The sequence below is a fragment of the Chlorocebus sabaeus genome, chromosome 13 (genome assembly GCF_047675955.1).
Source record: "Chlorocebus sabaeus isolate Y175 chromosome 13, mChlSab1.0.hap1, whole genome shotgun sequence".
Lineage (NCBI taxonomy): Eukaryota > Metazoa > Chordata > Mammalia > Primates > Cercopithecidae > Chlorocebus > Chlorocebus sabaeus.
Genome location: NC_132916.1, coordinates 88,923,638 through 88,944,670, shown reverse-complemented (window position 1 = coordinate 88,944,670; position 21,033 = coordinate 88,923,638). Strand labels below are relative to the sequence as shown.

The window sequence follows — 21,033 nt, the reverse complement described above, 5'->3', positions numbered from 1 at the left end:
TGGTCTCAAACTCAACCTCAGGTGATCTGCCTGCCTCGGCCTCCCAAAGTGCTGGGATTACAGGTGTGAGCCACCATGCCTGGCCATCTTAAACATTTTAAAAAAACAAAGTGAATATGCCAGGCATCCCACCTAGACCATAGTGAGTGCTAAGTGAATGTTTTGATCATCATTTATTCATTCTTAGCCAGATCTGAATGTGAAAAACAAAGTCTGATGCCTCCGGAATTTCAGAGCAATGCCCAGTTTTAATTGGGTGCAATGATGCCCTTTCCTTGGCCACTATTCAGTTATAGCCTTGCTGCCAGGGACAAACAAGATGAGCGTTTTTTAGTCAGGCACAAAGCAAGTAAATAGAAACTTCAGTCTGGGAGTGATTTTGTCTTTCCCAAACCCTGGAGGAGGGTTCTCCATTTTTCTTTTGTTTGTTTTTTATTGTACCCTTCTAACAGTAAAAAGTTTCTGATCAAACGTTCCCAATATATGGATAATTATTTATTTATAAATTGTATACATGTATTACTATACTAATGTATCTGTGCTTTTATAAAATCCATCAAAATGGAAATTTAAAGATATAAAAATGAATATAATATATAAAATTATATAAAATGAATATAAATAGAAGTTCTCATATTTTCTTCTCTTGCCCTAACAAATGTCTTGTAAGTAGCCCACTGGCTGAAAGGACTCACATGCTACTAGAAGGTGTGGTAACAGCAAGGCTCGCCAAACCATTTGGTAACTGTCAAGTCACCAAACACATGGGGCCCCAACTCACCCAATGGCCCACTCTCTTCCATTAATGCTGTCAAAAGCTATTGGCTTTACTTTGAAGAAAAATGATAATTCAGTCATTGAATGATGATTTAAAAGACTTTATTTGCAGTGGAACAAGCTAAATGCTGTATTCACTCCAAATGAAAAGAACGAGACTACTGATTGTACTGTAGGATAAGGAGGAAGGCAATAAAGCTGCAGTATATCCTTGAAGCGTGTCAAAGTGGTATGGTAGGGAAAACGAGAGTTTTATCTCACAAAGCCATAAACACTGAACAACTTAATTTTCCATTCCAGAAAATCAGCAGTCATCAAAACAGCACTTGGCAAAACATTTAAAATTTGTGATAATAACAAGTACTGCAGTGGCACTGCGTGTGGTTCTCCACTCTGACACTCCCCAGTACCATGACCTAAAGGGGAAGGAAAAAAACATATCATAGATTAGATGATAGATAGATAGATACATACATACATACATACATGCATACATACATACATACATAGAGGCAAAATTGAAGAATACTAAATAAAATTGTCTGCATTCTGCTGAAATAAATAGATGCATACTACATTTGCACAGTCTCCTTTTTAGGAGATATTTTTAGCATGAGTAAGCTGTACTTTTCTCCCAACCTGCCCCTTGTCACCTCTACCCCTATTCTCCTCACTCTGAATAAATCCAGCCTATACCCACAAGACAATTGACTCTTTTAATTAATGGGTAGAAATGTGTTCCCCACCTGTACAAATGCTCGACAGAGGCTGGGTCATTAGACACCTTTGGCATTACATCCCATGGGTGGGCTCTATGAACATTTCTCTGATTGGGCTGTTGGAAAACTTCTGGGGCTCTTGAGGTTCTTACCCTGGTCAATGATTTAGCTACACAGCAAGTGGACTCTGAGGTGATGTTTTTTTGGACCAACATCGTCTTCTTGGACCTTGCCGGAGTGGGATATGCTCTAGAGAAGCAGCAGCCCATACACTGATATATTGGGGCACCCGGCTTGGAGAAGTATTTGTTTTCCTTTGGCTTGCATTCTGGGCAATCTATCAGAAAAAAAAAAAAAAAAAAAGGCAGAGTAAAATAATCCAAAAAAGATTCAGAAAGAATCTATGAGGCCAGCACAGTAGCTCACGCCTGTAATCCTAGCACTTTGGGAGACCGAAATGGAATTGCTTGAGCTCAGGAGTTCGAGAGCAGCATGGGCAACATGGTGAAACCCTGTCTCTATAAAAAAATACAAAAAAAAAAAAAAAATAGCCAGACATGATGGTGCGCACCTGTAGTCCCAGCTACTTGGCGGTCTGGGGCAGAAGAATTTCTTGAAGCTGGGAGGTCGAGGCTGCAGTGAGCCGAGATCGTGTCACTGTACTCCAGCCTGGGTGACAAAGTGAGACCCTGATTCAAAAAAAATAAATAAGAAAAAATGCGGTGGCTCACGCCTATAATCCTGGAACTTTGGAGGCTGAGGCGGGTGGATCACCAGAGGTCAGGAATTCAAGACCAGCCTGGCCAACATGGTGAAACCCCATCTCTACTAAAAATACAAAAATTTAGCTGGGCATGGTGGCAGGCGCCTGTAATACCAGCTACTCAGAAAGCTAAGGCAGGAGAATCGCTAGAACCTGGGAGGCGGAGGTTGCAGTAAGCTGAGATCAGGCCATTGCACTCCAGCCTGGGCGACAGAGTGAGACTCTGTCCTAAAAGAAAAGGCAAGGTAAGGCAAGGCAAGGTAAGGCAAGGCAAGGCACGGCACAGCACAGCAAGGCAAGGCACAGCACGGCAAAGCAAGGCAAGGCAAGGCAAGGCAAGGCAAGGCAAGGCAAGGCAACAAAGGAAAGAAACTACGAATGTTTCCTTATGATGGGATAGTGAATATTATTTTTCCATCAAAAATGAAAGGAAACTAAGTAAGTGCTTTTTGGTTATATGTTAATCTTCAACTATAATATCTATTTAATATTTATACTGATTAATGTTCATGAGAAATAAAATTTAAAAACAAACATTTTCACAGATATGCATAGAAAATCTCAGTTAGAGTCTTTCTTCAAGCATAGATTCTCTATCTCAATGCTAACAGTATGCCTAGAGGAAACACAAAACTTGTCAGATGAAAACATCACGTTCATCTGAAAAGAGAATTTTGCACAGAGGAAGAATATTTTTCCCTTTAGAATCTGCTATTGTTTTTCCCACACTAACTCCAAATATTGACAGAGAGAAATATGTCAGAATTAAGAAAGTCTGGTGAGTGCAGAGAGACTGATATTAGATCAGATGCCTGCACTTGGGACCTGGATTAAAATATTACCACTTATCTAGAGAAAAACCATAACCAATAGTAGCTCACAAATTTCAAAGCAGAAGGAATTATATCAGCTACTATATGAGATTTTTCAGACAATACAGCAAAACAAATTTACTGTATAAAATGGTTTTGCTTTTCTCACTTATTAACTGATGTGAAAATTCATCTCCAAAGGCAATGTTAAAATCTCAAATCTTCTGGCAGAAATGTAAAAATTAACTGAGCTAACTGAATAAGGAGGGTTTTCTTCTTGTAAGACTCAAATAAAGAATAAAAAGGAATCTATTTCAGATGAAAATGCATAGGCTGCTACATAAATGGTTGTGTAAGATATCGTTTTCACTGCACATTTTCTGAACCTAATTTAATTTTATGTTCACAATCTACAAGAGCCTAGATATGAATCCAGCAGCAAAGGTTTATTACTTTTGAAAAGGAGGTAGAAATGTAATTAATGGAGTTATTGATGTACATCTAGAAATGTGTGTTGTCCTTAATACTCAAACCACAAGCTTGGTCACACACCTTGCATTGTAAACTCTCCATCAGGAAAGGAATGGAGAATATGCAGAAACACCGACAATGTGACCAGAATGACAGCTGCATATTTTCTGTAGTAATCCATGGCGCTCCTGCAACAGACATGGAAAAAAAAAAAAAAAACAGTTAATTTAAAATTGGCTTACCAGCCACAACAACACCCAGTAGTTTCAACATTACTACTAATAATAATCATCAGTGTCTTGACCTCTCTGCTTTTAGCTCCCAACATATACTAAAACCATGTAAATTTTTTTTAATTTCTCCTTAAGAAAGAGATAGATAACTGAATCTTCCCATTTCTCACATTAACTTCTAGAAATTGGTTTAATAATAATTACAATAAATTCTCTTCTTAAATTCTTTAAAATTTAAATTTCAGAATTTAAATTTTAAATTCTCTGTCATCCTGTTACAAAGCCTCAATGTCCTTATTTGTAAAACATGGAACTTAAACTAGATAATACCTAAGAAAATATTTATAAACTTATATATGAGATATAAAATATACAATCATTTGATGGAGGATAAACACAAAGTATTCAACATTGTCAGCCATTAAGGAAATGCAAATTAAAACTACAATGACATATTACACATCTATCAGAATGGCTAAAATAAAAAATAACACCAAATACTGGCATGGATGCAGAGAACCAAGATAACTCAGGCATTGCTGGTGGGAATATAAAATGGTACAGCCACTCTGGGAAATAGTTTGGCAGTTTCTGATACAACAAAACATGTACTTACCATATGCCCCAACAGTTGCACTTTTGGGCATTTATCTCAGAGAACGGAAGACTATGTTCACACAAAACTTATATATAAATATTCACAGAAACTTTGTTTAAAGTAGCCAAAAAACTGGAAATATTTCAAATGCCCATCAGCAGGAGAATGGTTTTACAAATGATGGTATAGTCATACCATGGAATACTGTCCAGCAACAAAAAAAAAAATGAACACACTATTGATACACACAGCAACTTGAATGGATCTCGAGAGAATTATGCTGAATGAAAGCTGAATACTGTATGATTCCATCTATATAACACTGTGGAGATAAAATTATAGAGATAGAGAATAGATTAATGGTTTCAAGGAGTGAACACTGGGAAAGAAGTGTATAAGGGTGAGTGTGGCTCTAAAGGGATATAGCACAAGGGAGCTGTGGTGATGGGACAGCTGCATGTTGATAGGGATGTTAGTCACAGTAATCTACACATGGGATAAAACTGCATAACAGGGCACTAGTATTGTGTGTGTGTGTGTGTGTGTGTGTGTGTCTTAAATCTGAATAAGCTGTATAGGTGGCAGCAATGTCAGTTCTCTAATATTCACATTGTACTATAGTTATACGAGATAATTATCAATGAGGGAACAAGCTGAAGGGTATACAGGACTTCTCTGTACATTTTTTTGCAACTTCCTCTAAATCTGCAATTATTCAAAATAAAAGTTTTTTTTAAAAAAATTCAGAATGAGGTTTAAAGGTACATATGAGTCAAAACTTTTAGTTATTTTTTGTGTAGACTGACATAATAGGGCTGAGTTTCTGCTAGATGTTTATATTAATCCATAACACTTCTTAGGAATAATTTGTCAGACAGCAGAACTAAGTTTATAATACATGTTGAGTATTTCTATTCTGAACATTTGAAATCTGAAATGGCCCACAATCTGAAACATTTTGAGCACCAACATGATAACACAAGTGGAAAGTTCCACATATAAATACTTAACAGAAACTTTGTTTATGCACAAAATATTCAAAATAGTGTATAAAATTACCTTCGGGCTATGTATATACAAAACAAATGATTTTTATGTTTAGACATGGGTCTTATCCCCAAGATATCTCACTATGTATATGCAAATATTCCAAAATCCAAAAAAAGTTTAAAATCTAAAACACCTTTCATCCTCAGCATTTCAGATAAAGGACACTCAACCTGTATAGAAATTCAGATTGTGTAAGTATGAAGGCTAAAACAAATGTATGTCATTATTTCTACCTGAGATATAGATAGATAGATAGATAGATAGATAGATAGATAGATAGATAGATATAGATATATATGTAAGTAATTTTGATTTCTATTTATCTTCATACATAATTAACACTGAATAAATATTATTCTAAGTTAGTGGCTCTCAAAGTGTGATCTGGGAACCCCAAAGATTTTCAGTGGATCTGTGAGGTTGAAATGATTTTCAAAATAATACTAAAATGTTGTTTGTCTTTTTTTCCTCTTCATCCTCTTGGGTGTTCAGAGAAATTTTCTAGAGGCTAAATGACATGTAATTTTACAACAGATTGAATGAAGAAGCACATGAGAATTTAGCTGTGTTCTGTTAGGCTAGACAACGAACAGCTTTGCAAAAGTGTAAAACAATGCCACTCGTATCAATAAATTTTTTTCTTGAAAATTGTCATTTAAAAAAATAAATACATGTTATTTTTGTTAACATATGATGGATTTTTCTAAATGAATAAATATTTTTAAACTTTAACACAATCACTAAGCTATTAAATATTGATGGTTATAACCTCATGAATAGAAGCTCTTTGGGCTCTTCAATAATGTTTTTGTTTTGTTTTGTTTTTTGAGATGGAGTCTCCCTCTATTGCTCAGGATGGAATGCAGTCATGCAATCTCGGCTCACTGCAACCTCCGCCTCCTGGGTTCAAGCAATTCTCCTGCCTCAGCATCCCAAGTAGCTGGGACTACACGCACGCGCCACGACACCCGGATAATTTTTTTTTTTTTTTTGTATTTTTAGTAGAGATGGGATTTCATCATATTGGCCAGACTGGTCTTGAACTCCTGACCTTGTGATCCACCTGCCTTGGCCTCCCGACGTGCTGGGATTACAGGCATGAGCCACCACGCTCGGCCTGGGCTCTTCAATAATTTTTAAGAGTGTAAACAGGTTCTGAGGTCACAGAGTTTGAGAATACACAAAGCCATAAGGAAATTTTCAGAATTAAAACTAATTTCCTTTTTAAACTAGTATCATCTTTGTGCCTTAATATTGCAGCTCATATGTTATGAAAATTCAGCCATTATGCAGTGAACAATTATATCAGAATTAATTCAGAGGAGAAACATTTACAATAAGATTGCAGAATGTGAAAGCATGAAGTCAATGTGCATTTTAGAATTGCCTTTATAATAAAGAGAAGGTTGAAAAAGTGAAACAAAAATCACTATTGCTGTAGCAGAAACTGTTATCTTTCTTTGCCTTTATTTTGAAAAGAGATGACAATAACCAAGTAAAAACAGAATAACCTTCAAAGTCTAGGTGATTTTGAAAGCATTTTAATAAATCTTTTTATCATCCTAATCACCCTCAAGTTTTTCTGTTTTAAAATTTGAAAGAAAATATTAAGAATCAGAGGGAAAAAATAAATTCTGCTGGGATTTATGCTATTTTGCAAAAATATGCTCACTCTAAAGTCAGATTTGCTAATCTCAGCCTCTTTTGATATTCCGCATGAGTATTTTCCAAACTTCATAGGCCCTGTAAATGAAACCTCAGACTAATCTGCAATACACATCAGCATACCCTTAACTTATATCCCATCAACCACCACATCAAGATAATATGAGTCCAAGAAAATGTGAGTTTTCTCAACTTGGCGTTCTCTCTCTCCCTTTGCAGTTCATCTACTTCAGAGTCTTTTAAGGAGCTGCTCAACTGCCAGATTCACTGTGAAGTTTTCACCCAACCCCAAAGACAAAATAAATATCTTCCTCCACTGCACTCACCTGTCACTTAGCTTATAATTCTTAGATGATGCCCCACAGTCTAGCTGGTTATGTACACGTCTATCTCTTCATCCACAAAGAAAGCTTCTTTCTTTTTATTTAAATTAGAAATGGGGTCTCGAGAAGCGGAAGCTGCAGTGAGCAGAGATTGTGCCACTGCACCGTACCCTGGGCAACAGAGAGAGACCCTGTCTCAAAAAAAAAAAAAAAAAAGAAAGAAAGAAAGAAAGAAAAGAAATGGGCATCTCACTATGTTGTCTAGGCCAATCTGGAACTCCCGAGCTCAAGCAATCCTCCTGCCTCACCCTCCCAAAGTGCTGAAATTGCAGGTGTGAGCCACTGTGCTTGGCCTGAGAAAGCTTCTTCAAGATAGAAACTATGCCCCTCTAATCAACCGTTACCCTAGCACAAGGCCTTGTACAGAGTAAATGATCAATACAGTTATGTGGAATTGGGACTTTAGAACACTGACAATAGTATCAACCAAAAACTGCTAATATAGAGTTGTCATTCACACTAAAGAACAAGATAATCTTGAATGACAACTTAGAATAGATGTTCAGTAAAATAAAATATTTTCATGTAATTTCATTAGAGAGAGTATGTTCAGCTATAAAATTGTAGCTGGCTAATAGGTGAATCTATAAATGTTACATACGTCACAGGGAGCAACCATTTTATGCTAAGATATGAAAGTCATAAAAATTCAAAAGAAACCATTAATAAAAAACACATAATAGCTTCAGGGTTTAAACTGGTGTCTCTTAGTTCATGTTAAACAATTTAGATTCTTGAAATAATGTGACTCTGTGAGGAAAAGATAGTGAAGGAGTGAGGGATGCGCTATTCCAAAATACACCAGATTGGTATATTGATTATTTTGAGTTGAAAACATTGCTGAAATGTTAGTTGCAGAAAGAATGAGCTGAACCTGTTGCTTTCTGCATGCAGCAAGCAATGATAATTCCTCTGGGAGGGGCACCCTCTCCGTGCCAGGGTGAGAAAATAGCCCTTATCACCAGAGACTTGGAAATAGAGGCTACAATGACCCAGAATAAAAATGCTCAATGAAGTAACCCTTATCTTCCACCTGTTTTACACCTCCTCCTCACATAGCTCTTAGTGACTCCCCTAGGAATTCACTGCCCCAGCCAGATTTTCTTTCTTTCTTTTTTTGAGATGGAATCTCGCTGTCACCCAGGCTGAAGTGCAGTGACACAATCTCGACTCACTGCAACCTCTACCTCCCAGGTTCAAGCAAGTCTCCTGCCTCAGCCTCCAGAGTAGCTGGGATTGCAGGTGCGAGCCACCACGCCCAGCTAATTTTTGTATTTTTAGTACAGAGGGGGTTTCACCATGTTGGCCAGGCTGATCTCAAACTCCTGACCTCAAGCGATCTGCCCGTCTTGGCTTCGCAAAGTGCTGGGATTACAAGCCTGAATCACCATGTCCAGCTGCCAGATTTTCTTTGTATTGTCATTTCTTCTCAAATTTGTCACTTGTCTAAAAAGTATAAAAGCATCTTGCTTTGGCCACTTCCTCAGACTTCACTCTCTTGTGAAGATCTCCATGTACAGGTAAAATGAATAAAATTTGCGTATTTCTCTCTTATTAATGTAAGAGACAATTTGGCTCCCAGATCCAGCTGAAGAGCCAACTAAGAGCTAAAAGGGGGTTGGAGGTGATCTCTGGCTCCTCTACAATACTGTTTGTTTTGGTTTTGTTTTTTTTGTTGTTGTTGTTGTTGTTATTGTTTGAGGGTTTTTTGGTTTTTGTTTTGTTTTGTTTTGTTTTGTTCCGTTTTGTTTTTTTCTTTGAGACAGGGTCTCTCTCTGTCTCCCAGGCTGAAGGACAGTGGTGCAGTCATGGCTCACTGCAACCTTGTCCTCCCGGGATCAAGTGATCCTCCCATCTCAGCCTCCCAAGTAGCTGGAACTACAGGCACCCATCACCACATCCTGCTAATTTTTTTGTATTTTTTATAGAGACAGGGTTTCACTATGTTGCCCAGGCTGATCTCAAACTCCTGGGCTTCAGCAATCTGCCCGCCTCAGCCTTTCAAAGTGCTGGGATTACAGGTGCGAGCCCTCTTACCCGGCCCAATAGCATTCTTAAAAGTATAAAAGGATATTATTACCATAACTTACCATTATTATTTAACATATGTTTGTACAATATTATTCATTGTGATTATATATAATTAATGTATTAAATGATTTATGAAATAGGTAAACACTCTACCAGTGTGCCATACAAGCCATATACATACATTAAATCCATACATACACCAATATATATCTTGACACGCCAAGTATCACACACATACACATACATACACATCCCTATGTATACATTAATAATGGTTGCAAGAAGGTTACAAGTGCTTGAAACAATGTAACACCCTGGCCTTTTGCTTGCAAACATGTTGCCATTGCTCCCCACTACCAGAGAGTGGTGAGGTTGTGGTTTTTCTAATGGTGACTAATCTACACTCTCTACACCAGGAAGCTCAAATGACTCATAACACATTCTTGAGATGACTAGGCTAGGATTAGAGGCATAATTTTGTGTTAGTCAAACAGATTAAATCTAACTGACTTCTAGAGGGTTAACCTAAGGTTTCACCTCTTTGCCCCATCTAATCCTGCTAACTACCAAGCAGAGGCAACATAGCCTGCCTTCAGTGAATGATAACTAATGAAAGGAAGCCCAAAGAAGGTAAAGCTCTGAAGCCCCAGCGCATTGCCTAGCATGAGACAGGGGTTCAGCCATTGTTTATTAAACAGAGGATAAGCCTTTAAGTGTAGCATCTGGCGTGGTCCAGAGACGATAACAATAGTTTAGCTTTAACGAAAGATTTGAAGGTGGAAAGTCTCAAAGGAAAATGGATGTTTAGACTGCATGCCACCGACTTCCACAGAGCAGTCCCTGGAGCTCTGCCTGCTCACCTCTACCTTCTGCCAAATGACCACCTCTGTCTCTAAAGAGCCTCAGGTCAGTGGTTAGGAAACTCAGCCTGGAGTGAAACTGGCTACCTGGCTACAGATTTTCTTTCCTCATATGCCCTGGCTCCAGGAAGTGGGTTTTTATCTTATTCTTATAACATCTTGTGAGCCCCAAGGCAGCAGTGTCTTTCATGATACATGCATCACACCCCCAACCTCAATGATCCGCCAGCTTCCCACTTCCTCTCAAAAAATGCCCAAACAGTGCTCCCAGACACTAGCGTGATCTTGAGACCTATTAACATGTTAGCTGATAATTTTCTCCAACGGTGGAGGCAAGGAATGGCTGAAAGATTGAAGGGAAGAGGAGAGACTGGTTAATACCCCTACAGTCTGATTCATACATTCTTTGATACAGATAATTATTGTGTATCTTATTAAAAGATGAGTTTTAGATAATTTGGTAGGAGTTCAAATGTCATAAAGTGCAAAATGTAAGCTCCAAATTGAATGCTTGGAAGATTTTAAAACTTTAAATAAGTACCTGCTGTGTGCCAGGAACTGTGTCAAGAATTGTATCACCAGGAACTGGTGATACAAGTCAGGCATGGTCACTAGCACTTTGGGAAGCTGAGGTGAGTGGATCACTTGAGGTCAGAGTTCGAGACCAGCCTGGCCAACATGATGAAAACCCATCTCTACTAAAAATACAAAAATTAGCTAGGCATGGCACATGCCTGTAGTCCCAGCTACTCAGGAGGCTGAGGCAGCAGAATGGTTTGAACCCAGTAGGCAGAGATTGCAGTGAGCCTAGATCATGCCACTGCACTCCAACCTGGGTGACAAAGCAAGACTCTGTCAAAAAAAAAAAAAAAAAGAATGTGTGGTACAAATATGACTAAATGTCCTGTCATCTGAGGATCTCAGGGTACAACGAGGGCTCCAGTACAAAAGCAAATGAGCTGAAGTGACAACTGCTATAATAAAAGTATTTGTAGACATGGAGCCTTGTGGTAGGCCAGGGACAAGAAAATAGACAGAGGAAAAATTAATGGGAATAAAAACATGTACTTGATGAAAAAAAAAAAATCAGAGTAGTTAAGGTATATTTTATTATTTTGACATTCATGCAGGAGCTTCATGTATTCAGTCCATGTAATTTCCCCAGCAGGTAGCAAAGAGAGGATCCACAAAGTGCCCTAGTATTCAGAGGAAAATAAGGCCAAGTGAAGGCACACAGCATAGTTATATTATTTTACACATTTCTATTTATCAGTCACTCAATAATGTTTGTGCTTCTCAAAATTTTTAAAGGGAGTCAACTTGTTTTCCAGATAAAAGGGAGAGAAAAGAAGTGAAAAGGCCAGGTGAGGTGGCTCACGCCTATAATCCCAGTACTTTGGGAGGCCGAGGCAGGTGGATTACCTGAAGTTGGGAGTTCGAGACCAGCCAGATCAACATGGAGAAACCCTGTCTCTACTAAAATACAACATTAGCCGGACGTGGTGGCACATGCCTGTAATCCCAGCTGAGGTTTGCAGGGAGGCTGAGGTAGGAGAATTGCTTGAACCCAGGAAGGTGGAGATTGTGGTGAGCCAAGATGGCGCCATTGCACTCCAGCCTGGGCAACAAGAGCGAAACTCCATCTCAAAAAAAAAAAAAAAAAAAAAAAAAAAAGGATAATAGAAAAAATGATGACCTTTACGATATTTATTTTAAAGGTAAATACAAGGATTGAGCAGTATTTAGAAGAAAGTTGAAGGGCTCATAGAATTGTGAAAACAATATCAATTATTTTATGTCCATTCTTAAAATAATCACATTTTGAGAAGCTTCTTAATTGACTAAATTTAAGGGACTTATAATAGATGTATTTATTCTATTTTAACTGTTATTTAAATATGCTTTACAATGCTAACACAATTATGGAATTAAAATCTCGCTTTTTTCATTACCTTTCTGTTTTTTCTAGCACATCAGCATTTTTTAAGTCCTGTGCATGCTAAATCTACATTGCAAAAATCAATGAGAAGTTTTGATAGGATAAACTCCACGCACCATAAATTATTGTTTTAAATGAGAATTACATGTGTTTGTTGTTTAAAAGTACCTAATTTTAAAAGTCAACATTATTATAATAATAAATACTACTAGGAATAAAACGATGGGTAGCGTCAATTTATCATTCAAAAAAGTAAAACGTTTTATATGGTGCAGAAAAGTTTTATATGGTGCATCGTTATAGAAATATAAGAATGTTTCCAACTTTAAAAATTTGTGGCCGGGCGCGGTGGCTCAAGCCTGTAATCCCAGCACTTTGGGAGGCCGAGACCGGCGGATCACGAGGTCAGGAGATCGAGACCATCCTGGCTAACACAGTGAAACCCCATCTCTACTAAAAAATACAAAAAACTAGCCGGGCGAAGTGGCGGGCGCCTGTAGTGCCAGCTACTCGGGAGGCTGAGGCAGGAGAATGGCTAAATCCGGGAGGCAGAGCTTGCAGTGAGCTGAGATCCGGCCACTGCACTCCAGCCTGGGTGACAGAGCGAGATTCCGTCTCAAAAAAAAAAAAAAAAAAAAAAAAAAAAAAAAAAAAAATTTGTGGATTATATTTTGTTATGTTTATTTGAGCTATTTTCATGCCATCTTTTTACACACCAAGCAGAATTCTCATTTAAGGGCACTATAGCATAGAACCATATTTAATTTGCCTGAAGTTTTTCAATAATAAGGTCGACAGGACTGGGTTATTGATTTATCAATCTTGACATCTTACTTTAAAAGGATTTTTTTTCTTTGTAATAAAACAGAGCAGAGGAGCTGCAAAGTGAAGCCCCTTGTTCGTTGCCCCTGTGTTTACTGCTATGGCAGATTGTACTTTCCAAAAATGGCCACAAAAATACCCCTCAGCCTACATTTATCTGCAGTGTGACCTTGTCACTCCCACATCAAACAGTGGTATGTCTATCTTTGTACCCCATTTCACCTAAGTAGGCCCTATGACTGCTTAGATCAGGAATATAGCAGTAGTGACACTGGGCAAGTAGTAGGTATATCCCTTAACTGAGCTGGCAGTTCCTGCTTTCCATCTCTTAGAAATCAGTTGCCATGGAAGAAATGCTCCTACACTGAGACCACCACAGGATGGGAAAGCCAAGCCACATGAAGAGAGTAAAAGTGTCACATGGAGAGGGAGAAAGAGGCCAAGAAGTATTGGGGCACCAGACATCTGAGGGAAGAAACCGCCCTGGATGACTAGCCCCGCTGAGCTTTCGGATGACCCCAGCCACAGCCTCCATCTGACTGCACTGAACCAGAAACTCGAGTTAAGAACTGCACAGTTGAACTCAGTCCACCAGCGGAACTTTGAAAGATAATAATTTGTTATTTTACTCACTAAGTTTTCAGGTAACTTGATGCATCACAATAAATAACTGGTACAACTGCACTCTCTTATAACAAACATTGCTCCAAAGTCTGAGATACAGAACCACAATCTTGCCTCTACTTTCTCCTCTGTGCATATGGCAGGTTGGGTGGGGAGGGTCTTTATATTAAGGGTCACATATTAAGTTAACTGATTACAGGAAATGTAACAAAGTATACAAAATTGGGTTAGCATTCAACACAGTATCTGTAATACTGGATATGGTAACAATAGTATCTTATATTTTAAAAAATAATACCTACCATTAATTGAGCACTTGTGTGCCAGACATTCATTTGGGCACCTTGAACTCACAAATACATTCAATCATCATGACAATCCTGTGTAGTATCATTCTCATTTTTGTAAAGAAATTATAGAGATGAAGTACTCTATACGAGGTCACATAATTAGTTACTGGCAGAGCCAAGATTTTAAACTGTTTCTTTACAATTCCAAACTCCTAGCTCTGAACCACTTCATTGTACTGCTTTTAAATCTTTACATTTTACAATGAGCTTCCTAAATGATGTTTTCAGATGACATATCCCTAAATAAGATGCTGACATCTTTTTTTAGAGCAACGTTATTGTGTGCCAGTTTAATATAACTTACCGATGTATTTTTTATTTTACATATTTATTTGACTTCACCTTCTACAGAACTGTCTTTAAAAAGCCATTTCTGCCATAACCGTTGGCTCAGGCCAGTAATCCCAGCGCTTTGGGAGACCAAGGCAGGTGGATCACTTGAGCCCAGGAGTTCAAGACCAGCCTGGCGAACATTGTGAAACTCCGTATCTATTAAAAATGCAAAAATTAGCTGGGCATGGTGGCATGGGCCTGTAGTCCCAGCTACTTGGGAAGCTGAGGTGGGAGGATCGCTGGAGCCTGGGAGGATGAGGCTGCAGTGAGCTGAGATCGAGCCACTGTACTCCAGCCTGGGAGACAGTGAGAAACCCTGTCTCGAAAAGAGAGAGAGACAGAAGAGAAGAGAAGAGGAGAGAGGAGGGGAGGGGAGGGGAGGGAAGGGGAGAGGGGAGGGGAGGGGAGAGGAGTGGAAGAGGAAAGAAAGAAAGAGACAGAGAGAGAGAAAGGAAAAGAAAAGAAGAAATGAAAAGAAAAGAGAGCAAGTTCAGGTATTTTGTAACTGATCAAGCTATGAGGACTGTCTGCAGTGGGGAACAGCAGGGGATCAGGGAAAGGGGAAAAAGCATTGGCTTTCTTTCTTTTCTTTCTTTTTTTTTTTTTTTTTTGTTTATGAGACATGGTCTCACTCTGTCGATCACACTGGAGTGCAGTGCCACAATCACTGCTCATTACAGTCTCAACTTCCCAAGCTCGGGTGATCCTCCCATCTTAGCCTCCCAGGTAACTGGGACAACAGGAGTGTGCCAGCAAGCCCAGCTAATTTGAGCGTGGTTTTTGTTTTTGTGTTTTTGTTTTGTTTTGTTTGTAGGGACAGCGTTTCTCTATGTTGTCCAGGCTGATCTTCAACTCTTGGGCTCATGCGATATCCCCGGCTCTGCCTCCCAAAGCGCTAGAATTTCAGGCGAGAGCCCCCCTGCCCAGCAGCGTTAGCTTTCACATACATTCACCTGCTTTGTTTTCTTCACACCTGTGTCATATGTTAGAAAACGACACATTAGAGAATTTCAACGATTTGCCAAAGTTGCTCGGAAAGTAATCTGATCCTAAGATAGTGTCCTTCCACTTGTACTACCCCTATAGCCTGAAAGTATACCATTAATCCATGTCCTCCTTTATAACTTGGAGTCACACATGAATCATGCTGTTTCAGTTATGTTGTCTAATTCGATTTCTAATATTGTCATTCATTCTACCCCTAGTTCAGCCTAAGTGCCCCACCTTAAATCACAGAGTATTAAAGATGCTGGATCATTTCTACAATGTTATCTCTAAGCCTGATGAACCGAGAAATTGCTAGACTACTTTGTGCAACATTACAATGGCACTGCTGTAACATTATACACCAAATCCAGAATTTGCAAAGATCAAAAGTTGATAGCAAACTACTCTAGGAATCACAATCTGGAAAAATGAAATTTAGTGCTATGAACCATGCTGTTCTCAATAGAAATGTAAGTTCACTTCTGTAAATGTTCTCTTTGTGAAAGTAGATTACTTTGATCTGTTTTTAAGCAAGATGTACATTAGCTTCTAAGTCAGCCATTTCTGTTACCCAGCTCTTACTTTGAGTTTTCATGTAAATCTGGGTCTCACATTAAAAAGAAATGTACACTGAAACTGAAAATCTGCTCTGGAACATAATTAATTGCTTTTCTAACATTTTTCTCACATGCTACCCTTTTCAGCAGGAAATGGTAAGAAATATGACTCACTTAAAATTTCAATGACTCTTACTGCAAAAAATAATAATAATAAAATTAAGAAAACCAAAGTTGAAAATAAAATGAAAAACCATGAACCCTTTATAAATGAGGACCGCTCTTGTCTTTCTTAAATAATTCAAGAATATAGCAATGTATTACATGCAATTTGGTTGACCAATATTATGAATAATTGAATTGGTATTAAGTCAAGTAATTATTTAAAAGATATTTTCAGAAACTTTAAATAATTCCTTTTCTAAGGCAAAATATCTGACTTTTGACTGGGAAAAAGATTGAAGAGCTTAGGAAACAAAATTCCTGCGGGATGAAAGGCAGCTTCTGCATTGCTAAGGGACCCACATAGTGTCAGCCCATAGTTCTTTACACGTGCCCATATCCTGTTCTTCGACGCTAATAAGGAGGAACAAAAAACTCTTTTATTTTCTAGTCTCTGTTTCCCAATCAGCCACCAATTCGTGTTAATGCAAAGATAGCCAAGGTTAGCTGCAAAAAAGTTTCCAGAAACTCATTGGAACTACTCAGTGAGACTTGGGCAAGTGACTTATCATTGCAAATTCATGAATAATCGCTAGAGAAATACTACCAACTCTGATTTTTGCAGCATTGTATTAAAGAAGAAAATGAAAACAATGACGTTCAAGAAATTCCCTGCTACTATTCAAGTCTGCATGAGAACATCTATTCAAAAAATAATGAGAAGCTATGGTCATTCAGCCAAACAAGGGAGCCACTTTATCATGGGCCAGCTTGAAGATATAGTTATACATCACTTAAAAATGGATAATAAAACAATATCATAATGTCTGCTTGCCCTCTGTCTGGCTCCTGGAAGCTATTTGAAAGAATGTCTTTCCAATGACATCCAATAATTCTTGAGGAAAATTTTTAGATCCTGACAGGCACTCAAGCATCCCAGCAGGAGACACTGGGTTTCTGGTTTCTGTTAGGTAGCATCTTACCCTATGATCACAGCCAAATTTTACAGACTTCCTCCCAATTCAATCATGACTGCTGAAAAGAGAATGAGTAAAAGTGTATCTCTCTTCTTATTAAGGTGTATGCAGAGACTCTGGAATCTCCCTCATATTCTCAAATATTTTACTCCTCAATTAAAATCCCCCAAAATTATTTTATTCATATTACCTTTCTCTGGGCTTTTTGCAGGATGTGTTCAGCGCAGTTGACTGCGGCTCTGAAGAGGGATTTTAGCTTCGTCTTGTGAGTTCTCAGTAACTGCAGTTAATGAAATCCTCACCTGTTTTTTATACCAGCGGAGTGTTTCCACCAGCATCTAAGCCCTGGGATCAACAAGAAATTCCATCCAATGATTGAAGGGTACTTGGTGTAATTACCATGACGTCAATTTGATCTTATCTTGTTTCAACCTTTAATTCATTTTTGTTTTGAGCCATTTTCAGGTGATGGTGACCACAAGGTCAGCCTATGAAAAGAGAGTACACTGTCATTTTGTACGTAATTTTACTGAGCCTTACACATAACATCCTGAAATTTGACACTTTCACATAAACAAGAGACATTTAATTAGCTAAGTACCTGATATTTACCTAAACAAGAGCTACAGATTTCAGAAAATAGATATAGAGTATTTCCAGGCTTATACCACTATTTCACTAGAAACAGAAAAATAAAACACACGCCTATTTAGACTTTTCTAAAATTAATGTGCATCTAAATTTAATAAAGATGCATGAGAAAGGTATGAAGCAATTCTAAGAAGGACTGAATGGTTTTCAATATACATGCCTGTTTTTTGTTTGTTTATTTGTTTGTTTTGTTTTGTTTTCTCATTTCACTTTTAAAGCTCAGTTTCTGCCTGAACAGAAAATGTATATGTCATGGCTTGCCAGGTGTGGGACACTTAGTTCCAAGGTTCCCAACCCAGTGTCATCCTGAAACTTGCACAGCTCTTCAGACTACTGTGGCTTCTTTTTTGCACACAAAGATTATAACCCTTCAAAAGTTCCCATCTTTATCTACTCTGCTCAGTGCCACTTCTGCAAGGAACTGGCTTACATACAAACTACCAAGGACCTCTTCAGCGAAGAGTTTGAAGGTCTGTGTGATGCAAAAAGTAACTCTTATTTAACATAAAGAAACTTACCAGAGAAAGCAAAGTTGTTTTGTGATTTATTTTCTGTGATAAACAAATTTGTTTAGGTTCTTACACCTTTTCAGATTTTCATTGTTTCCTTCCAGTATGCCCCCCGACCATTCATGTTTTCTTAGTGATGTTTCTTTTTGGGGGGCAGGTGGGGGAGACAGAATCTTGCTCTGTCGCCCAAGCTGGAGTGCAGTGGCACAATCTCACTGCAGTCTACACCTCTCAGGTTCAAGCGCTTCTCCTGTAGTCTGAGTAGCGGGGACTACAGGTGTGCACCACCACGCCTGGCTAATTTTTGTATTTGTAGTAGAGACGGGTGTTTCACTATGTTGGCCAGACTGGTTTAACCCCTGACCTCAAGTGATCCACCCACCTCCGCTTCCAAAAGTGCTGGGATTACAGGTGTGAGCCACCGTGCCGGGCCTTTCTAGTGATGATTGATGTCACCATTATTCAAGAATTTCTATCATTTAAATATCAACCAACTGGCAGTATATTTTCAATGTAGCAGACTTATTTTGGCAATCTTTCCATTTAGGCATTTCACTCTTCTTTGTTCTATTCTTTCTCTTTCATTCGTGCCTTCTTTCCATCCTTTTATTTCTTTTTTATCTGAACGACTATGTAGAAACATTGTTTCTAGGATGCTCTTATTAAATTATTTTGTTTGACTTATGATTTTGTAGTGGATTTTATTTTTATTTCACATTTCTATATAAGAATTTTGAATATTAGGGAATTCTTATGAAAATTTTTATAGTTTTTACAGTTTAGTGTTTTTTAATTTTTTTTAATGATGTGGCTACATAAATAACACAAAAGTCAGTTCCTTTCACACCTGACTTATCTTCCCCATGCCTTCAATTCTTCTACTCAGAAGCAATGTTTCCAGTTTCTTTCTTACGTTTCTGTACTCTGTGTATGTATAAACAAATTATATTTAAGTCCTCATCCCTGTTGAAATTCTCCTTAAAATAAACAGAATACAAAAATTAGAGGAACCCCTGCCTTTGTGCTTAGAGAATCTCTGTTAGTATGGTATAAATTAGACTTCTCTGTACTTCTATAACAAACATATATTACTTTCATAATTGGGGAAAGTAAAAACAAAAACATGTTTTTAAGTTTCACTATTTCATGTGGCTGCTTCCATTTATTATTGACAGTTTTATCCCATATCTGATAGTTCTATTTTCTTTACTCTGCATAAAAGTAGGTTTAGTAGGTGAAGGATACAAATACCACTCCTCAGTCATTGACAGTTGCCTCCCAGCAGCTAAAGTTTGAAGTGTCTGTCACCAAAACGATAGACTGGCTGAAAAACTGGGATGACACAGGGCAACTCAGCACCTTTACTAGGCAAAGTCCTGAGAGCCCTGTAGAGTATACAGGTCAGGGACTTCTTGCAAAGCAGTATGACACAGTTAAATATGTACACGCTACACTAAATACATGAATTTTTTCGTAATGAAGTTTTGTCATTTACATGCTGAATTTTTTTTAAATAACTATCTCTGTAAATGTTTCATATGCTTACTTGGTTTGTTTTATTCAACATAATTTGAACTTTCTAATAGCAAAACATGATTATCACAGACATTATGCTGTAATCAGAACAGCTCAGGTATGTAAAATCCTTGCATTTCCAAGTGGCTTTTTCTTTGGTAGTTTTAATGATACATTACACAATTTTAAGTTTTCAAGTAGTAGAAAAGTATATACAATGAAAAATAAGTCATCTTCTTACTCCAAAATCTTTAATTCCATTCCCAAAGGTATTTATTTTAAAAAATTTCTTAATGTTTCCAGAAATTTACTATGTATATACATACGTTTTCTGAAGGTTTGCTGTATACAAATAGAAACACAAGATACACAGTGTTTAGTGCCTTGCCTTCTTTCTTTTTTTAAAAACATAACACTGTATCTTGGTGCTTTCTTTCATATCCAAATGTGCGGATCTAACCCCACTTTTGAATATTACAAAATATAAGGGGCCATTAATTATTTAACTAGCACTCTAGTAATGATCATTTGCATCATTTCCAGTTTTTAAATATTATAAACAATATTATAATTATCATCTTGCTCTGGTTACATATATAATTATAGTTCTAGAATAAGTTTTTAGAAGTGGAATTGTTGGATCAAAGAATATGAGTATTTTAAACTTAAGTAGAAGTTGCTCAAGTACTCACTCTTCTCCACCCCTCCTCAAAGTTAATGCTACGAAATACGTTAATTTTTGTTGAACTAACAGATGAAAAACAATACCTTATTTTTATTTGCACGTAAATAATTTTGAGCAGGACTGAACATCATTTCATAAGTTGTGGTCATTTGTGAATTTTTTTCTGTGAACTGCCTGTTCAAAAATCTTTCTCAAGTTCTTAATTCTGTCTTTAATTTTAAGTTTGACTTTTGACTCTTTTATGGTAGTTTTACAATCGTTTTTATGTAGTCAAATTCATGTATCTTTTACTCTTAGACTTGCAAAGTTTATGTAATGCCAAGATACTAAAAAGAAGTGCCCATACTTTATTCTAGACTGTACACAGTTTTATTTATTTTAGGGTTAGCCCTTTAATTCATCTGTAATTTATTTTGGAAATGAAGTAGAAATCTAGCTTCTTTTTAAACCTAAATGACAAGCCAGTTGTTGTAATAACATAATGGGTATGATCAACTCTTCTTTCTCCACTAATCTGGAATGCTACTTACTTCCTAAATATTTTGAGGTCTATTTTTGGA

The 21,033-nt window shown here is 37.6% G+C and overlaps 1 protein-coding gene across 2 annotated transcripts; it reads right to left on the bottom strand.

Moving 5' to 3' along the window:
- Positions 1–862: 862 nt before the first annotated feature.
- On the bottom strand, positions 863–17,413 carry CGA (glycoprotein hormones, alpha polypeptide). 2 transcript variants are annotated; one of them, XM_073022596.1, is made up of 5 exons: positions 17,304–17,374; positions 7,415–7,602; positions 3,624–3,730; positions 1,649–1,833; positions 863–1,193 (listed from the first exon to the last, which is right to left on the bottom strand). In XM_073022596.1, the coding sequence occupies exons 3-5, from the start codon at positions 3,721–3,723 to the stop codon at positions 1,116–1,118; spliced, it is 363 nt and encodes a 120-aa protein (XP_072878697.1). In that variant the 5' UTR covers positions 3,724–3,730; positions 7,415–7,602; positions 17,304–17,374; the 3' UTR covers positions 863–1,115. The 2 variants fall into 2 exon arrangements, with proteins under 2 accessions (XP_072878697.1, XP_008004721.1); XM_008006530.3 differs by lacking the exon at positions 7,415–7,602 and having other exon boundaries at positions 17,304–17,413.
- Positions 17,414–21,033: the final 3,620 nt, after the last annotated feature.

Excerpts from the sequence above, each read along its gene's own strand:
- CGA (XM_008006530.3), bottom strand. The coding sequence starts at position 3,723 with ATGGATTACTACAGAAAATATGCAGCTGTCATTCTGGTCACATTGTCG. Across the intron at positions 1,834-3,623 it reads TGGAGAGTTTACAATGCAAG|ATTGCCCAGAATGCAAGCCA; the intron begins GTGTGTGACCAA and ends TTTTTCTGATAG. Across the intron at positions 1,194-1,648 it reads TAGCTAAATCATTGACCAGG|GTCATGGTACTGGGGAGTGT; the intron begins GTAAGAACCTCA and ends CTTCCCCTTTAG.